This window comes from Suricata suricatta, chromosome 8, assembly GCF_006229205.1.
Source record: "Suricata suricatta isolate VVHF042 chromosome 8, meerkat_22Aug2017_6uvM2_HiC, whole genome shotgun sequence".
NCBI classification, from domain to species: Eukaryota; Metazoa; Chordata; class Mammalia; order Carnivora; family Herpestidae; genus Suricata; species Suricata suricatta.
Genome location: NC_043707.1, coordinates 73215350 through 73233594, shown reverse-complemented (window position 1 = coordinate 73233594; position 18245 = coordinate 73215350). Strand labels below are relative to the sequence as shown.

Sequence of the window (18245 nt, the reverse complement as noted above, 5' to 3'; positions counted from 1 at the left end):
GCTCACGGAAACAAACGTCCGGCCCAGCACAGCCTGAGAGAGACCAAAGCAGCAAGTTTCCTGCTGTGGCGCGGACTCAAGGCGGCAGATAAAAAAATGACAGCCAGACTTCTAAGAATGGCCCTCGCTTTGCTCTTCTTCGGCCTCTTTGGGGTCCTGGAGGCAACAATATCATGCAGAAATGAAGAAGGTGAAGCTGTGGATTGGTAGGTAAATGAAATGGAAGGAGTCGTGCGTGCAAATAGAAAGCCAGAGTGCATGAGGCAAACTGGCTCACTGTAAAGTTCCCAAGGAGTCTTCCACCCTGCCTCTCCCTTCTAAAAAGGAAGGAAATTAAAGTGTATGAATGGACCAGATATCCAGATAGTTGCTGAGTGAAAGGGCTTCCACCTGAGAAAGCGCCCAGCAGTGCCTGGTGAGCCTGGTTCACAGCTCCCAGCGGGGCAAGGCTGGTGGCCCCAGAGGTCCGGGAGAACAGACAGCTTCTCTCCATCTGCAGCTTCCATTAATTGTATTGCGCCTTTCCTAACAGGACCCTTCCAACATCCTTTCAGACATTGGCAGAGGAGAGAAGGCAGATTGGGTTTTTTTCTGACACGGGACTTTGCGCTTCCCCTTCCAAGAATGAGAAAGAGGGCGTGATCGAACACAGCACTATTTGGTTAACCTTGTTTCTTACGGCAGCACGGGCAGCACAGGAGTGGGTGGCAGGTCCCTGGCCTCCATCCCGGTGTTGAAGAGACCCAACACAGCATTGCATTAGAGTTATGGATTCTTCTAAAGCTTTGATCACTTTTTCACTCTTTAATTAGGGTGTTGAGGTTTAGCATTATGGCTGGCGTCAAGCTTTGTGTAAACTTCAGGCTTGAGAACACAGACACGCTCAGTCTCTGAGCAGTTACCGAGCTCATGCCAGGCCCTGTGCTGAGGTTTGAAAATACAAATATGAATGAAACATAGCGCTTGCCCTCAAGGGGCTCAATTATGTGGTGAGGGCATAGATGGGGCCGCTAGGGAGCATAGAGCCCCCAAACTAGTTTTGAGCTAAGTTTTAAGCACAATTAGGAGCTGGTTAGATTTTTTTTTTAATGTTTGTTTATTTTTGAGAGAGAGAGCAGGGGAGGAGCAAAGGGAGAGGAACAGAGGATCCCAAGCAGGCTGCTGTGCTGAAGCAGAGGGTCCAATGCTGGGCTCAGACTCACAAACGGGGAGATCATGATCTGAGCCTAAATCAGATGCTTAACTGACTGAGCCACCCAAGCGCCCCATGAGTTGGTTAGAAAAACAAGGGAGGGGGCACCGGCGTGGCTCAGTCAGTTAAGCGTCCGAGTTTGGCTCAGGTCATGATCTCGCACTCCATGATTTCGAGCCCCACCTCGGGCTCTGTGCTGACAGCTCAGAGTCTGGAGCTTGCTTTGGATTGTCTCTCTCTCTCTCTCTCTCTCTCTCTCTCTCTCTGTCCCTTCTCTCTCTCTCTCTTTCAAAAACAAACATTAGAAAAGAAGAACAAGGGAGATGCAAAGGCATCTCAAACCAATGAGAGAGCAATGAGGAGGTACAGAAGCAAAAAGCAATGGAGAAGGTTCAAGAACAGTGTTGCTGATGCTTCAGGAGAGCAGGGGGAGATGGCAGGAGGTAAGCTCAGTGAGAGGTGAGGGCCAGGTCATGAAGGGCTTTGTGTGTTAGGCTGCTGAGTGTGAACTTGACTGTCAAAGGGAGCTACTAAAGATCTCCCAGCGGGTATGTGATGTGGTCAGATTTGTATTCCAGAAAGCTCACTGGCGGTATGGTGAAGGCGAGCTGTAGGACACCAGCCTAGGGTCATGGAGGTCAACAGGACACCAGTCTAGAGTCATGGAGGTCAACAGGACTTTTGCCGCATTACAGATGAGCCAATGTGTGGACCCGAGTTTAAAGAAGCGGTGCTAGAAATAGAGAGGAAGAAACACTCTAAGAAAACTTGGTAACAGATGGGCTGAGGGTCGTAGGAGAGAGGGAGAAGTTAAGAAAGATTTCAGATTGCTGGCTTCTCTGACTACATGGATGTATTCCCTGTTTGTAGAAGAGCAGAGTTGGAGCGAAATGTTATAAACTTGGTTTCAAAAATATGGAGTTGGAAGTCTCTGGGCTATCTCTGCATTTAGGCTTATCTGAACCTCAGCATAGAGGTGTGGGCTACAAACAGATTGAGGAATCTTCAGAATATAATTGGAAACGGTTACTCAAGAAAAATGTTTAAAAGCACTAATTTTCCACTGATATTCCGTGACCCTGATAGTTCTCAAACCCTTCACTGGTGAGCCACCAAATTGCGATCAATAATACATAACATTTATTTTTGCTGCAACGGAACGGACACATTACTTAGCAACACCTGTCAGCGAGAATGCTGAGCTGAGCAGACAGGGAGGCACAGTGTCGAGCTGCTACAACTCTGCTGAGGGCAGAGCAACATCAGGTCGGCACCAAAGAATAATTTTATGTCTCCTGCCACTTGTGAGGAGCCTGGTCTGAGAGTAAGAGCGCATGCGCAGGACAGAAGAGCGCTCGCGTAAATAGAAGAAGACTGAATAGAACCAAGTAAGGAGTAGAAAGCGTTTACGGGCAGCGTGGGACATTGTTGTGCAGTCATGGCGAATGCCTTAGAGTGTTTGGCTCCTTGTGGGTACTTGAGGGTTCACTGTGGGATTTTTGCTATTAGAGAGTATTTGGCAAGACCCAGGTGGTTTTGCCCTCGGGGGACTTTCAACATTATCTGGAAACAGTTTTGATTGGCACAGCTGAGGAGTACTACTGTCATCTGATAAGTTGAGGCCAGGGATGCTGCAATGCCTGGGACAGCCCCCCACAGCAAAGAGTCACGTGGCCTGAAATGTGAATAGAGCACACTGAGAAGCCCCAGGCTGCGTGATCCAAGAGTGCCTCCCTGCCTTAGGCCAAGCCGCCTTCCCTCCCTGTGAGATACCCAAAGAAGATATACAAATCGGAGATAATAGTAAGGAAAGCAAAGTGCTTGCTTAATGAGCTGGTCTTGGCCCTGAATCCTCAATGCAGAGCAGTCTGAAGAACTGAGCTAAAGAATGTGGCCTAGGCCAGGGACTCAAGGGAGCCTCAATCTTCTCTGAAAGCCAAACCCAAGTCTCGGACCCAGCCAGCCAGCTACAAAGAGATGAGCCTGCCGAGCACTTGGGACAGACGAGAAAAACACATCCAAGGCCTTTCCCGTCCAGGCCTGGGCTTTGTTCTCTCTCCAGTGCAGCCATATGCTCTGTGGAAACCAAAGAGAGCCACTGTCCACGTACATGGGCCTCCACAACAGGGAAAGTTCCACCCACCAGGCCAGTTAATGTCATAGGACATGTTCAGTCACAGTCCTGTTCCTTCTCTGGGAAGGAGCAAAGATAAGGGCAAGAAAAGAGACAGAAATCCTGAGCAAATCCCTTTCCTTAGACTTAGGGAACATAAGTCAAATGATAACATTTAGATGCTTAATAAAGGGAAGCCATCAATAAGTGTTAGTAATTCATAATTATTTCCTTTGTTAGGTTTGCCTTTTACAAGTTACCTAAAAGGCAAGACAAAGAAAGCAGACAGACGGGGTTAGAGTACCTATACCTAGACTCTTCAACCAGAAGCTGGAGGAGGAGTAAGCAACTAATCAATGACACCAACAGTGTGTTGGGAAGGACATTACAACAGCTATATGAAGCATATGCCTCCAAGGTATGTTCTAGTTTATCATTCGTCTGAATCATATAAAATGCATAAACAGAATCTAAAGCTTCCAAAAGATTTTAACTTCGATCCTACCTAACCTCTAATCCTAGCAACTTGAAGTAAGCTAGCACACATTCTAAATCAATCTTAGACCTTAAGAAATATGTCATCAGACTCTATAGCAATGCCAAATTATGGGCACATTCAGCACTATATCCCATAGTATCACTGGGTAAGGTGTGAACCAATTACGTATGGAAGCCTTCTGGCTGCCAAACTCTGCCAATTCACTCAGTACTTGCAATCTTATACCTCTAATAGAAATAGCGAGAAGCCCTCTCCTGTTATAATGCATTACAGATCGGCAATTAATACGCCACGAAGTATGGGTTACATATGCCATGGTGGTGATGAGTGGTGGTGGCCAAAACAAAGGGTTCCCCTTGGTCTTCCTTTTAATTTATCATTTTCCAAGTAGTAGGTTAACAGCTAGGGCTGTAGTTTGATACCCTAGAACTCACTTGCCTGAATGGCGATGAAACCTGCTATCTGGACTTGATTAGGCAATGAGCTAACTAGCCGCAGAGCCATAGGTGAGTTGGCCTAATCACTCGATGTGGGCAGTCTCCCAAAGTCCCAGGCACCATCTGCTCTTTAGTGACAAAATACTGCTTCCCACCCGGGGGTGACAAGGAAAATCAAACAATATTATTCAGTTACACACATATGTGCACTCCTAACAATCACTTAGAGAGAAGTAAATGTGTACAATGACTCAGCACTTACAATATGCTGGGCCTTTCCATGTGTCAATTAAGTGAATCCCAACAATAATGTGTTAGATTCTAGAACTATGGCATATGTATTCCCGACTATTTACTCAGAATGCTCAGAGAGCTGTCACTGTGTAGACTGATACCACTTATTTATTCGTTTTCCTTTAAGACCAGCCTTCAAAGCCAAATTACAAAGTAAAAATGTATTTGAAAGATGTTTAAGTGCGTGTGATGTACCAAGCCTGGTTCTAGCCACTTTTAAAAAGTATTTAATCCAAGCAGCAACCCTGCTTTCAATTAATTGATTATTATGTAAAGTCCAAACCGCCTGCAGCTGCTTCTGTTTTCCAAGTTTGGGGCTGGAGGCTGGGAGCAAACCCATTAGTGAGAAAATAAACATGTCTATTGTTTCCTTCCCCACCAGGGAGGGAAAGGAAAGAGCAACATTGTAGAGCCTCCGTCCTTTACCTTAGTTGGGACAAATGGGTCTTACTTTGGCAGAATATAATAACCATCTTTGGAGGCACAAACATAGCCCCAGAGCCTAAGAGGGCAAGAGAGCTAAACTGCTCTGCAAAATAAAGACAAATGGATAAAAGCTAGGATTTAAAAAGTGTAAGAAACCTAGAGGGAGACTGGGGCAATCCCATGTTGTGATGGAAAACCATTCAATCTTTTGTACCCTCAGTAAAATCACCCACAAGGCCTTCAGTGAGGGATTCTGGGAAGAAAATGACAGGGGAGGGGCTGATTTCCATGTCTGACTGGCACAGAGCCAATAGAAGAAGAGCAACAATAGTGGGTGACACCTAAGTGCGTGGGGCCGTTCTTTGGAAGCTGGGACTATGTGGCAGAAGCAACCGCGAGAACAGAGCTCCCCCACCTCCTGGTCTGGGCTGCTGACAGAAAGCAGAATGCGAGATCACACCAACTGGCTTTCAATCTCAAATGTCAAGATGACGTAGGCCAATACCTGGGTTACATTTGGAACTGTTTCCCTTCTTTTGCCGTTGTCAATAAGAACCTTCCAGACACCTTCATAATAACACTTATCAAACTGAATTGTAGTCGCCTGTACTTGTCTGTCTATATTCCCTGCTGGGCTATGGGCAGAGATCATACTTGTCTTGTTCAACATCCAATAGTTAAAATAATACCCAGCTTATGTGCTCTAGAAAGAAAGCTGTCCAGGGGCAGATGCCTAGGCCTACCTATTTTTAAGTCCATGGTCTCCCCCTTTATCAGAGAGCCTCTCTTCACTAGGGCTGTTTCCCATTTAACCGTAGCTGGCTGTTATACTCCTTGTTGGAATAATAAACTTCGTCTATTATAAGAATAAAGATCCTTGAGGATTCTTCCCAGAGCCCCTGCACATTGCACACCAAAGGCACACAATGGCCATGTGACCACATTCAATGCCAGCTCATTGAACAACTGTCCGAGTCTTCCAGCAGAGAATATGAATGCCAACAATAGCTAGAGTCCGTTGTGAAAACGAGGCTAAGAAAACAGTTTCTTTTCCTGGATATTTCTAAATATAGTAGCCAAGAATGCTACACAGACTATTAAAAAACAGACATTTAAAAAAAAAAGGTTTTTAAATTACATCAAATGATCAGTTGTGAGTGACTCAGTTATTGGGGTTTTTTTTCTGATACAAAAAGAAGAGCCTTTTTTTAAGAGATGGGTGGTCCTTCCTTGCTCTTAATTATGTCCCTGAGATTTTTGTTAATATCAACACTATTGGCTTCAATAAAAATCACTGCATCGTGACACAAACAAAATGGAACCACACAGAACAAATATAAGCATGCTTCCAAAACATGACAAAGGAGACACCATCAAAATAATAACTTCATTTTTATTCAGAGATTTGGCCAACTGTTTAGAAAATTTACTCATATTTTGCCTTACCAGAGGCGGTCCAATATCACACATTCAATTCCACTTTTTCTTTTTTCTTTTTTCATTCTTTTTCAATTTCACTATTTTTCTGAGCAGAGAAATATCAAGTGAAGTGACACTAAGAAATGAATTGAAGGGAAATCCTCCCTGCAGGGGAGCAGAGAATGAGGAATCCTGATTAAACACAAAACTATGACCAAGCTGTGAAGCACACGGTAGGCAGAGGAAAGCAGACCCTGCCGCAGGTTCTGCCATGGTGCCCTTATCAGTGGAAAAAACCCAGGTGTAATCCTTGGCTGGTTGTTCCTACTTCGTTCCTCAACAAATATTTAAGTACTCCTTTATTATACAGGGGTTGCCAAATGAGAAATGCAGGTCCAAAACAACCAAGAGAAATAGAAATAGTGCCTTTGCACGTACATCATGATGCACAGGGCCCCCGTCACATAAGACAAGACATGCATGGTTAAGAATGGACTTCCCATTACCTCCCTTGCCTGTCACAGAATTCAGTCTGATGCGGAAGCTGTCTATTAAGATAATGGATGACTTCTCATGTGTATTAATGAAAGCTCTGTATTGAAGGCTGGGTAGAAATGTTGTGAACGTTTATGAGTGTAGGATTTACACCATTTAACACTAATGTACTCCTGCAGCACAACACCACAGCCTATCTAATTTACAATGATGGAGTCCCTACATCCGTGAATTACAGCAGAAAGTATGGACACACTAAAGGTACGGCAAAGGCTCTTCATTTATCTTTCCTACTGGGAATCAACCTTCTCTTAAACATCCTATCTTGAATATTCTTTTTTTCCACCCTAAAAAGATAGCTTTTCTTGTTAATGGTTTATTTTGAGCTCTCAAAATTCATGATTTCTGTATCACATGTTATAATTATATAATCTGACTTGGAAATCTCCTTTTCATAACATCTATTTTATTTCTTAACATATAAAAATATATGCTTTCTAGCAGAAATCCCAGAGGTCTACTGGGAATACCAGCCAGTCCTATATGTGTGTGTGTGTGTGTGTGTGTGTGTGTGTGTACACATTTCACTTAAGTTCAGTGAGGTATAATTTCCACAGAGTAAAATTCACTCTTTTTAGCATATAGTTCCTTTTGAAGTAAACATTTCTGAAAAGTAATTTTAAATATATTTTTATATTATGGTAATTTTTGTTATACATAGTTAATATATTATAATGATTTTATTACAGTAATTTTTGACATTTTTCTTATAAACTATGTATATGTATTATTTGAAAATTCAATATGCCAGTAAACAAAAAAATCTGTAATTTTCATACCCATTAGATAATCACATTGACCCTTTCTACTTACTTTTTCTATAATATGTATTTTAAAACATTTTTATGAAACTATTGTAATGACTATCATCTATTGTCTTTCAACTTAAAAGATCATGAATAATTTCCCATGACAGCAAATATTTTCAAGAAGGTCCCAAACTCAGAACACCTGGGTTGCTCAGTCAGTTAAGTGTCCAGCTTTGTCTCAGGCCACGCTCTCACAGCTCGTGAGTTCTAGCCCCCCATCAGGCTCCTCACTGACAGGAGGAGCTCCTCTTTCTCTCGCTGAAAATAAGTAAATACACTTTAAAAATAAAAGAAGAAGTTCCCAAACTCAAACAGCTTCAGAGGCAGCTAAGCCTCTGGGGGCAAGCCAGGGGGGCTAACCCAGCAGGTTATGTAGAACTGGAGGGTGCATACTTGGGCAAAAGGTGCAGATAGTACTCAGGTTGCCTTAGAGGGATGCAGTTTTTCAGGAGATATTGAGAATTAGTATTTGTGGGAAATATCCCCAATTTTTAAATGTTGGCAATGAGCTCAAAGTTTTAAAAAGATTCTGTGAGAATAATAATATGTATCTGCAGGCTGGGTTTGGCCAGTAGGCTGCCACTTTTGCAACTTCTGATTAAGAACATAATTTGTAATGGCTGTCAAATATCATGACTAATGAAAGCTTTGGATTTAGCCAAGTTGCCCTCCTGATGGTCCTATTTGCTTGGAACACAGCAATGTTTACCATACATGACGTTCTCCAACCTCTCCTTCCACAACCCCCAACCACCATTCTCCCTCCATCCTGTTAGTTGCTAAAAGGGCATGGGAAAAAGACCAGAAAGGGAACGGAACCCCAGGTCAAGTGCAGGAGCTCTCTTTGCCGACAGGTACCCTGACATCCTATGGCACTGGGTCCGGGAGGGTAGGATTTCAGGCAAACAGCACATTCATATGGGCAAAAGAGAGCCCCTGAAGGTCACCTAGCTCTGTTTGGCAACAGAGCATTGGACACTTTCCACCTGGACACAGGGAATGGAGACCAATGGTGTGCTTTCTTCAAGTGTGTTCTTTGCAAAAGAAATAACTGGCAGGCATTTGGTTTCTACTCTAACAATAAGATAAACATGAATAATTTCCATATTTGCATGGTCGTATGCAAACTGGAAAGTCATCAGTGTACCAAAACTATCCCGAATTTATTTATAAACACAGAAATAGTCACAGATGCCTGTTGGGTAGTATTCATTTTGCCATGTCACAGGATGATGAAAATCTTTCTGTTTTCTTCCTTTCCATTTTTATGTTATTTTGCTCTAGAGGTTTTCACTAAACACAGTTAACTGGGTCATTTGGGAATGGCTTCTCTTTCATTCTCTGTGCCTCTGTTTTCGGACTTGTGGAATTGATTACTCTTCTACACATAAGTGAACATCAGTTTCTTAGACGAATTATCGCAAGTACATTTCTTCACTTGATGCTTTGTCTTTCAACTCCTTTTAGCTGGCTTTTGAAAACAGCTTAGCTGCTTAGCAGGAAAGATACTCATTATCTGAAGTTTACCAGGTGACTATGTAGTTTAACAAGGTCAAATTCCAATTTAGCAAATTTGCATTCTGCCAAAACAAATTCTCCTTGTGGTTTCAACACGAAATCCCTCTTCCCTCTTCGCAGGGTGGCTGCCCTGGCTTTTCTTTCTCATCGCTTATTATCAGTAATGGGGCAATGTGACGTATGCCCAACTTGGTTTTGAAATCTTTGAAAAGCAAGCGTGATCTTTGCAATTATTAACAGAGTAAAATATTAACCTGAAGTATAAATGGGCTCAAATGTTCTAGCTTTGAACCCTATCTTTACAAGGAGCTTTGTTTTTCTGATTTATCTGTATTCATTGTATCTTTGGTAGGATTTCTGCTGTGGAACAGAGTGCAGGGATTCTGGCTGATTCACTCTATTCCCCGATTTCCTCCAGCTCCTGAAGAAGGCTATGATTATCCACCCACAGGGAGGAGACATGGACAAACTGGCATTTGCATCACTTTTAAGTATAACCAGTATGAAGCAATAGGTAACACTAGAGTATGTTTTAAAAAGAGATAGCAATGAAGAAGGGATTTGGAAATGTATGAGTAAATTTATTTCTTCATCCCTTTCTCTATTCATTAACATTCTGATACCTAGATTCTATTACAGTCTAAGAGGGGCGTTGCCATGGTGAGACTTTGAGCAGATTCACTTACTAGACATTTGTTTCCTGATCCACCAGTGAAGTCTTTGAAATTGATCAGGGGTAGTATTTTCAAAGGTCTACAGTAGGCTGGCAGGTAAAAAAAAAAAAATGGGTGAAATAGGTAAGCAACGCTGCATGGGCAGTAGGGACAGTGACAAACTGGGATATTGACTCTCCCTTCAAAAAGTTCAGCTCTGCAATGTGGCTCTGCAGAAAAGCAGACCTAATGGTTACAGATATCCGTATTTTTCAAGAGAAACTAGAAATCTAGGGGTGGGAGGAAGTAAGAGAGTTGCGAAGAGAATATGATCTCAATCTTATTTAAAAAAATAATTGTGGAGGCACCTGGGTGGCTCAGTCAGTTGAACATCTATCTGACTCTTGATTTTGACTCAGGTTCTGGTCTCACGATTTGTGGGGTCATGCCCCACATCAGTCTCTGCACCGACAGAGTGGAGCCTGCTTGGGATTCTGTCTCCACCCCCACCCGACCCCCTGCGTCTCTTCCACTCACTCTCAGGTTCATGTGCACTCCCTCCCTCTCTCTCTCTCTCAAAATAAAATAAATAAATCAATGTACAGACTACATGTTGCCTGCAGGCCACCAACCTGATAGCTCCAAGTCAGATGATTCCTTTAAGATTCCAAGCTGAAATGGGCAAAAGTACTTGGATTTGGAAAACTAATGTGGGGGAGAAGAAGTAGGAACACTATTTAATCAGTCACTTTTTACTGAGGAGGCTGCTAAATTGTGGTAAAGAGTGATTTACCTCTAGACATATGAGGTTTAGAATACGTTTTTCATCAAATTCCATCTTACGACAAGGATTACTGAGGCTCTCACCCAAGTTAAGTTCTAGTTTAACCAATTGAATTCCTGTAACGTTTACAGAGCTGAATAGCATAGATATTAGCTGTGCCTGCTGATGAGTTGATCATTCTTTAAGATGGATGATCAATAATAGGAGTTCTCTACTTTTGTTTATGTACGTGTATATGTGAGAAAAAAAACATATGGCCTCCACTGCCAGACTGCCTAGGGTTGAATATCAACTCCATCAATTACAAGCTTTATGACTCTGTGCATGCGACATGAATTCTCTATTAATTCATCTATACAATGAGGATTATGATAAAAGACTTACTTAATAATATAATTGCTATTAGGCTAGAGTTAGCACACTCATGTAAAACTTGCAGAATAATGCCTGGAAAGTAGGAAGTGCTCAATAAGTGTCAACTGTTTTTAACCAAAAGTGATTTGAAGGCTACTGGCTTAAAGAAGGGAATACTTTTGGTTTTGGTTTGGTTTCTAATTCACAAGATCTATAATATCAACAAGTGTTTCCATCTGTATCCTAATTCTCAATTTTTCTTTCTGTTTCTTAATTCAGGTTCTCAGCTCTTGGTCTGTAACCCAAACATTTACAGCTGCTCCATCCCAGCCATCTTCCACCAGGAGCTCATTCATATGCCCCAGCTGTGCGCCAGGTCCAGCTCATCAGAGACCCCCGACCGGCACCTCACCGCACTTCAGTCAGCCCAGGGCCAAAAATTCCTCCATTTTGCGAAGTCTGATTCTTTTCTTGACGGTATGAAAGACCATGATCAAACAATATACAACTCTGCTGTTGGACTCACTTTGGATTGTATAGAGGAAGTATTCTGATTATTTGCGGGTAGAGAAGTAGAAAAGAAGGGAGGAAAAAGGAAGAAAAGGGAAAAGGGAAGTCGGATCAGTTCAAACATTTGCCTGCTCTGCTTGAATAGCACAATTGCTGATCCAACCATGGAAACACTTCGCAACCATCCAAGCCAGAAGTCAGTGAAAACTTGCAGTCCCCAGCCTCTGCCGGGCAGAAGACCACAGTTGTCCCCTTCTTTCTTCCGTTCCCCAAGCAGCTCTTTTAAGCCTCCTTTACTCTCGAGTCCTTTATATTACCCTGCCTCCTCATTCTTAGCCTGGCTCTTTCCTTCATACAGACATCACCAGAGAGAAACCACTTCAAGACACACACCCCCAAAACAGTATAGAGGTTCCTCAAAACATTAAAAATAGAAATATCATATGATCCCATAACTCCATTACTGGGCATTTACCCAAAGAAAACAAAAACACTAATTCAGGAAGATATATGCAGACCTATGTTTATTGCATCATTATTTACAGAAGCTAAGATACGGAAGCAACCCCAGTGTTCATCAATAGATGAATGCATAAAGAAGTTGTAGTATGTATACACAGTGGAATATTACTCAGCCATTAAAAAAAAACGAGAGTTTACCATTTGTGATGAGGTGGAAGGACCTAGAAGGTGTTTTGCTAAGTGAAATAAATCAGAGAGAGGAAGATAAAGCCATATGATTCCACTCATATGTGGAATCTTTTTTTTTTTTAATTTTTTTTAATGTTTTATTTATTTTTAATACAAAGAGAGACAGAGCATGAGAGGGGGAGGGGCAGAGAGAGAAGGAGACACAGAACTGGAAGCAGGCTCCAGGCTCTGAGCTAGCTGTTACCACAGAGCCTGACGCAGGGCTTGAACCCACGAACATGAGATCTGACCTGAGCCGAAGCCGGAGGCTTAACCGACTGAGCCACCCAGGTGCCCCCATATATGGAATCTTAAAAACAAACCAAAGAATAAACAAAAGCAGAAACAGACCCATAAATACACAGAACATACTGGTGGTTGCCAGAGAGGAGGGGGATGGGAGGAATGGCCAAAATGGGTGAAAATGAGTGGGAGGTACAGGTTCCCAGTTTGTGGAATGAATAAGTCGTGGGATGAAAGGTACAGCAGAGGGAACATAGTCAATGGTGTTGTAGTAGTGTTATATGGTGACACACGGTAGCTACACTAACGGTCAGCATAGCATAACATAACAGAGTTGTCCAATCACCGTGTTTTACACCTGAAACTAATTTAACATTGTGTGCCGGCTATACTTCAATTTTTAAAAATGACTCAAAAGGGGTGCTGGGGTGGTTCGTTGAGCATCCGACTCTTGATTTCAGCTCAGGTCATGATCTCATGGATCCTATGAACTATGTACCTATCAAGCTCTGCAGTGATAGTGTGGAGTGTGCTTGGGATTCTCTCTCTCTCTTTCTCTCTCTCTCTCTCTTTCTGCCCTTCCCTGGCTCACTCTCACTCTCTCTCTCTCAAAATAAATAAATAAACATTTTTTTATGTGACTAGGGGCACCTGGGTGGCTCACTTGGTTAAGGGTCTGACTCTTGGTTTTGGCTCAGGTCTTGATCTCATAGTTTGTAAATTTGAGCCCCATATCAGGCTCCATGCTGACAGTGTGGAGCCTGCTTGGAATTCTCTCTCCCTCTCTCTTTCCGCCCCTCCTCTGCTCACTCTCTCTGTCTCTTTCTCAAAACATAAATTGAAAAAAAATTTTTTAATGACTGAAAATGACACACACACACCCTCAGCAATCTTATCTGTTTTTATTCCTTTTCCTGAGTTTCCTCTCATCCCAACAGAATCAGTACGTCTCTTGTGCCTTGGAACCTATCCCAGTCTCAGAATACTTTGATTCAACCAGTTTATCTGTTCTCCCTCTTCTACTTCAACCTTCCCACTCTATAAGCACTGTCCTCTTAGCACACAAATATTTCTAAAAATCTTCCCTCAATTCTAGATCCTCTATATCTCTGCTTTTTTCTTTTCTTCCCAATTTCTTTCTAAAAGACTCTTCAGGGGCCACCTGGGTGGCTCAGTCAGTTAAGCATCCAACTTTGACTCAGGTCATGATCTCATGGTTCATGAGTTCAAGCCCCACATCAGACTTTGTGCTGAAGGCTCAGAACTTGGAACCTGCTTCAGATTTCATGTGTCCCTCTCTCTCTGCCCCCATCCCATTCATACTCTGTCTCACTCTCTCTCAAAAATAAATAAACATTTAAAAAAAGTTTTAAAGACCCTTCAGGGTCTTCACCTGCTCAATGCTCCTTCACTGTAGTGTTGCTCTCTGTCTGTAGACACTCCAACTCTCCCCAGCTACCAATGATCCTCTTAGTTGACCTCACTGTCTTCCCTCCTTGCTTTGTTCCTTCCTTCCTTTTGTACTAGATAAAATGTACTGAATGCCTACCACTTGCCAAGCCCTGTGTTAGGCACTAGAGATTCAAAAATTAACAGGACAGAAATAGCCTCTGCAAAATTTGGCACGGTTAAAACTCTTTTCTTCCTTAAACACTCCTCCTCCCTGATTTTTGGAAGTGTACCATCTCTTGGTCTTCTTCCCACTTCTGTCAAGTCTCTTCAGCTAAGTCCTCCTCCTCTGACTACTCGTTAGGTGACTGGCTTGCCACATGGTCCTCTACTCTTCCTTATGTCATTCTACATACTCATTCTAGGCAATTCCAGTAAGCTTTCAGGTGATTCCCAAGACCTCTGGACTGACAGAGCCATATGTATTCAACAGTGGGTGGGACATTGCCACCTGGAGGTGGCACGGCCACACCAAATTCAACGTGCCAAACTCATCACTACCTCCCACAAATCTACTCTTTTTCGTATATTCTGCAGAGTCAACTGGGGACTCTAGATACCTCCTTTTTCCTTCCCCTCTATCAAGTCATCAAATTCAATCTGTTCTAGGTTCTCAGTAACACTCACATTTATCTTTTCCTCACCAAACTTTATGCTGCCTTAGTCCATGCCTGTGTTTATTGTCACAATTATTGTGACAACCTGGTGTTTTTCCTTATCTCCAATCTAATACACCATTCTCAGTTCATCCTGCATGCTGCTTTGCAACTGATATTTATGATCAAAAATCAATTTTATTAATTCTCCACTAACATTTCTTTAAAAATTCTCCCATTAAGGGGTGCCTGGGTGGCTTAGTCAGTTGAGCATCTGACTTTGGCTCAGGTCATAATCTCATTTTCGTTGACTCAATCCCTGTGTCGGCCTCTGTGTTGACAGCTTGGAGCCTGGAGCCTCCTTCGGATTCTGTTTCCCTCTCTCTCTGCCCCTCCTCTGCTCACACTCTTGTCTTTCTCTCTCTCTCAAAAATAAACATTAAAAAAATTTTTAATTCTCCCATTGATTTCAGGAAAATCCAAACATTTTGGCATGATTTGCAAAGGCCCCTTGAAGCTGGCCTCTGATTACATCTCTAGCTTTATTCTGTTCAAAGATCTTTTCACAGACAAAAACATAGATTGCTCTCTTGTTTGTGTGGAACAGAAGACATTTTTAAACACCAATATTATCTTAGTGATAAGAACTTTTATTTGCATAACACTTTAGCACTAACAAAATGTTCTCCCATCCACTATCTCAATTATGTTGTTATTATTGTGCTTGTGACATCCATATATCAGGGGTGAATGATGATTTCCATTGCTGGGGATATTTTCAGGGACTTATCTAAGGATAAATACTAACCTCGCTATCTTTCTCCCTGTAAACCCTAGACATCTTTGCAGCCTGGATGGCTCAACGGTTGAAGACGCATTTGCTAACAGAAACCTGGCAGCGAAAGAGACAAGAGCTTCCTTCAAATTGCTCCCTTTCTTACCATGTCTACAATGTCAAGGCAATTAAGATATCTGGACAGTCTTATTTCAGTTCTTACCAGGATCATGCCAAATGGTGTGTTTCCCAAAAGAGGACCAAAAATCGCTGGACCTGTATTGGGGATCTAAATCGGAGCCCATACCAAGCCTTCAGAAATGGAGGATTCATTTGTACCCAGAATCAGCATATTTACCATGCATTTCAAGGATTGGTTTTATATTATGAGAACTGTAACTAAACTTGGTAAAAGGACATATGTACCATTATTTTCAACACTGACAATAAGTCTTCTTCCATTAGATCCATTCTTTATATGTTAAAAGCCTGTGAGTATACTTACAGTCCACAAATCATCAAATAAAATGCTTTTCTACCATGTTCACCATTTTATCTTCCATTTAGTGAAAATTTATCTACTCTGCAATTATATGCAATAAACATAAATTATTATATATAACAATATGAGAATTGAAAGAGTGGAAGAAAAAATCTTCTTGACTGTTCATGGGTTGATTGGACATCTCCTAGATTAATTTCATCTCCTTCACAATGACTTCCCTGACTTTCCTACTCATCCCTTGCTGAAGAAAAAAAATCTCTCTCTGTACCTCATACTATTTAGTCATATTTCTTTAGAGTTCTTTTCACTGGTTTATGGTTAAGTCTTATTCATTATTCTTGCAGCTGCTCCTTATTAATCATATGATCTTAAGTTATTCACTTGAATCCTCTAAGCCTTGATTTTCTCATCTATGAAATAGAGATAATGTGTAGATATGTTTAAGCACCTAGCACAAAGCCTGGCAGGGTTGACACTTAAAGATACTGGTGGAATTTGACTATGAATCTCCCTCCCAAGTTAGAAAAGACAAAAGAAAGTTTAGAAATGAGAAATATTTTTCCAAAAAAAATTTTTTAAGTCAGATTAGGAGAAAGAAGTAAAAAACCCACCAAATTGTGGTAAATAAAGGGGTGTGACATAAAGAAACTATAATCAAATCTAACAATCTTAATTCCAGTGTGTTTCATTTTGGGAGTTCTTATCCCTAAATATGACTATTATATAAGCAAATGGCAATAAATTTGTGTTAAGTACTAACTTGAAAATTTGAAATATGGTTCTCAATTTCAAGAAAATTATAATTTAACAAAAGTAGTTACAGTGATAATTAAAGGCAGCACTTATTGAGCATTTATTATGTAGTAAACAGTCAACCCATATCCTCCTATTTGATCTTCAGAACAATGCTATGTCGTAGGAATTGTTATTATCCCCATTTTACTGCCAAGGAAACTAAGGCTACAAAGTTTCAGTAACTTACTCAATATTATAGAGGTCTAGTTGACCTCTAAGGCTATGCTCTTTACTTATATTCCAAGAGACAATAAAAGAAAATGATGCAATATAGGATAATACATATATGATGTCTTAATACCAACCAAAATTCATCAGATATAATGGTACTAGTTTGATGAAAAGCAGAGAAGAATCTAAGATTGTCTTCCTGTCAGAAGCAAGGATTAGCTAAAGGCATGTTGAATACTAGCTAGCTCAATTACATGCTTGAATGTCTGAAGAGATTTGAAAAATATGTTTTATTTTCACATAAAATGAGCATAAATAATTCCAATAACATGGGATTAAAAGAGAAACTAAAAAGTATAAGATCCTGGGGGGTCTGGGTGGCTCAGTCGGTCTAACATCTGACACTTGATCTCAGCTCAGGTCTTGATCTCAGGATTATGAGTTCAAGCCCCACTTTGGGCTCTGCTCTGGGCAGGAAGCCTACTTAAAAAGAAAAAGTACAAGATCTTGACTTTAAAGGTGAAGAGAGTCAGATCTTAATCCAGCAGCACAGACGGGAATTAATGAAAAGGAAAAAGAGAAAACAAAGGTCAATTGAATAAGAAATTCTATTGGACTAAAAACATATACAATAGGTATTAGCTTCCCCCAAAAGTTAAATCTAGTCCTTCTAGAAAAGGGGTTTTATCTTAAGCTCAACAGAAGAATCTAAAGAAGAGGAAAATCAAAATCAGAATCCATAGACTAAAGAGTATAAGAATGTGACAGAGAGAACACAAAGAAGATGCTGGCCCACTGGCAATGCACATTAAGGATGTGTTTCCCACTGCAGGAGAGCAGAGAAGGGACCAGACCTTTCTCAAGGAAGGAAAAGTGCTGGAAAGTAATTGAACATCCTCTGTAGTTCAAGGATATCAAATACTTACCTTGGGAGGAAAGAATGTGTCTTGGTGTTAGTGGTTCTTCTAGTCATTTCATCTCCTCTTTGGGTAATGAAACAGTGTATTCAGCCACCCACTAACCAAAAATTGTTTTAGCTGAATGAGACTCAGTAAATGTCCAAATATTTGAAGCTGTATCAGTACTTTTTCTTATTCTTTCCATCAAATTCTTCCTTGCTTCCTGTGAGAGTTCCTTTACCATACTGTGCTACCACTGTGTGTAGCATGATTGTGATGTGCTAGAAGCGGCTACAACAGACCAAAGAAACTAGTATTACTATCTTTCACAAGCATATGCCCAGGCCTGTTACCCAGTTATGCTGATTCCTATAGGGACACTGGGGAGTATCTTCAGAATTATAATGTCATTGGAAGAAAACCAAAACATTTTAGATTATAAGGGGAGGTTTTCATTAATTCCCTTTGGGAGGAAGAGGAGGATATGGGAGATAATGATGAATGAAATTTAAATTCTAAACCGTGGTTTAAAATACTGGCATTAAAGACTCATGTCTAA

The 18245-nt window shown here is 41.3% G+C and overlaps 1 protein-coding gene across 3 annotated transcripts; it reads left to right on the top strand.

Moving 5' to 3' along the window:
* The first annotated feature begins 96 nt into the window (after positions 1-96).
* DNASE2B (deoxyribonuclease 2 beta) lies at positions 97-15866 on the top strand. Of its 3 annotated transcripts, none has more exons than XM_029949342.1 (6): positions 97-206; positions 3546-3723; positions 7055-7136; positions 9681-9776; positions 11333-11530; positions 15379-15866. In XM_029949342.1, exons 1-6 carry the CDS (start codon positions 97-99, stop codon positions 15717-15719), a joined length of 1005 nt encoding a protein of 334 aa, XP_029805202.1. In that variant the 3' UTR covers positions 15720-15866. The 3 variants fall into 3 exon arrangements, with proteins under 3 accessions (XP_029805202.1, XP_029805201.1, XP_029805203.1); XM_029949341.1 differs by having other exon boundaries at positions 9615-9776; XM_029949343.1 differs by lacking the exons at positions 97-206; positions 3546-3723; positions 7055-7136; positions 9681-9776 and adding an exon at positions 9981-10032.
* The last annotated feature ends 2379 nt before the right edge of the window (positions 15867-18245 follow it).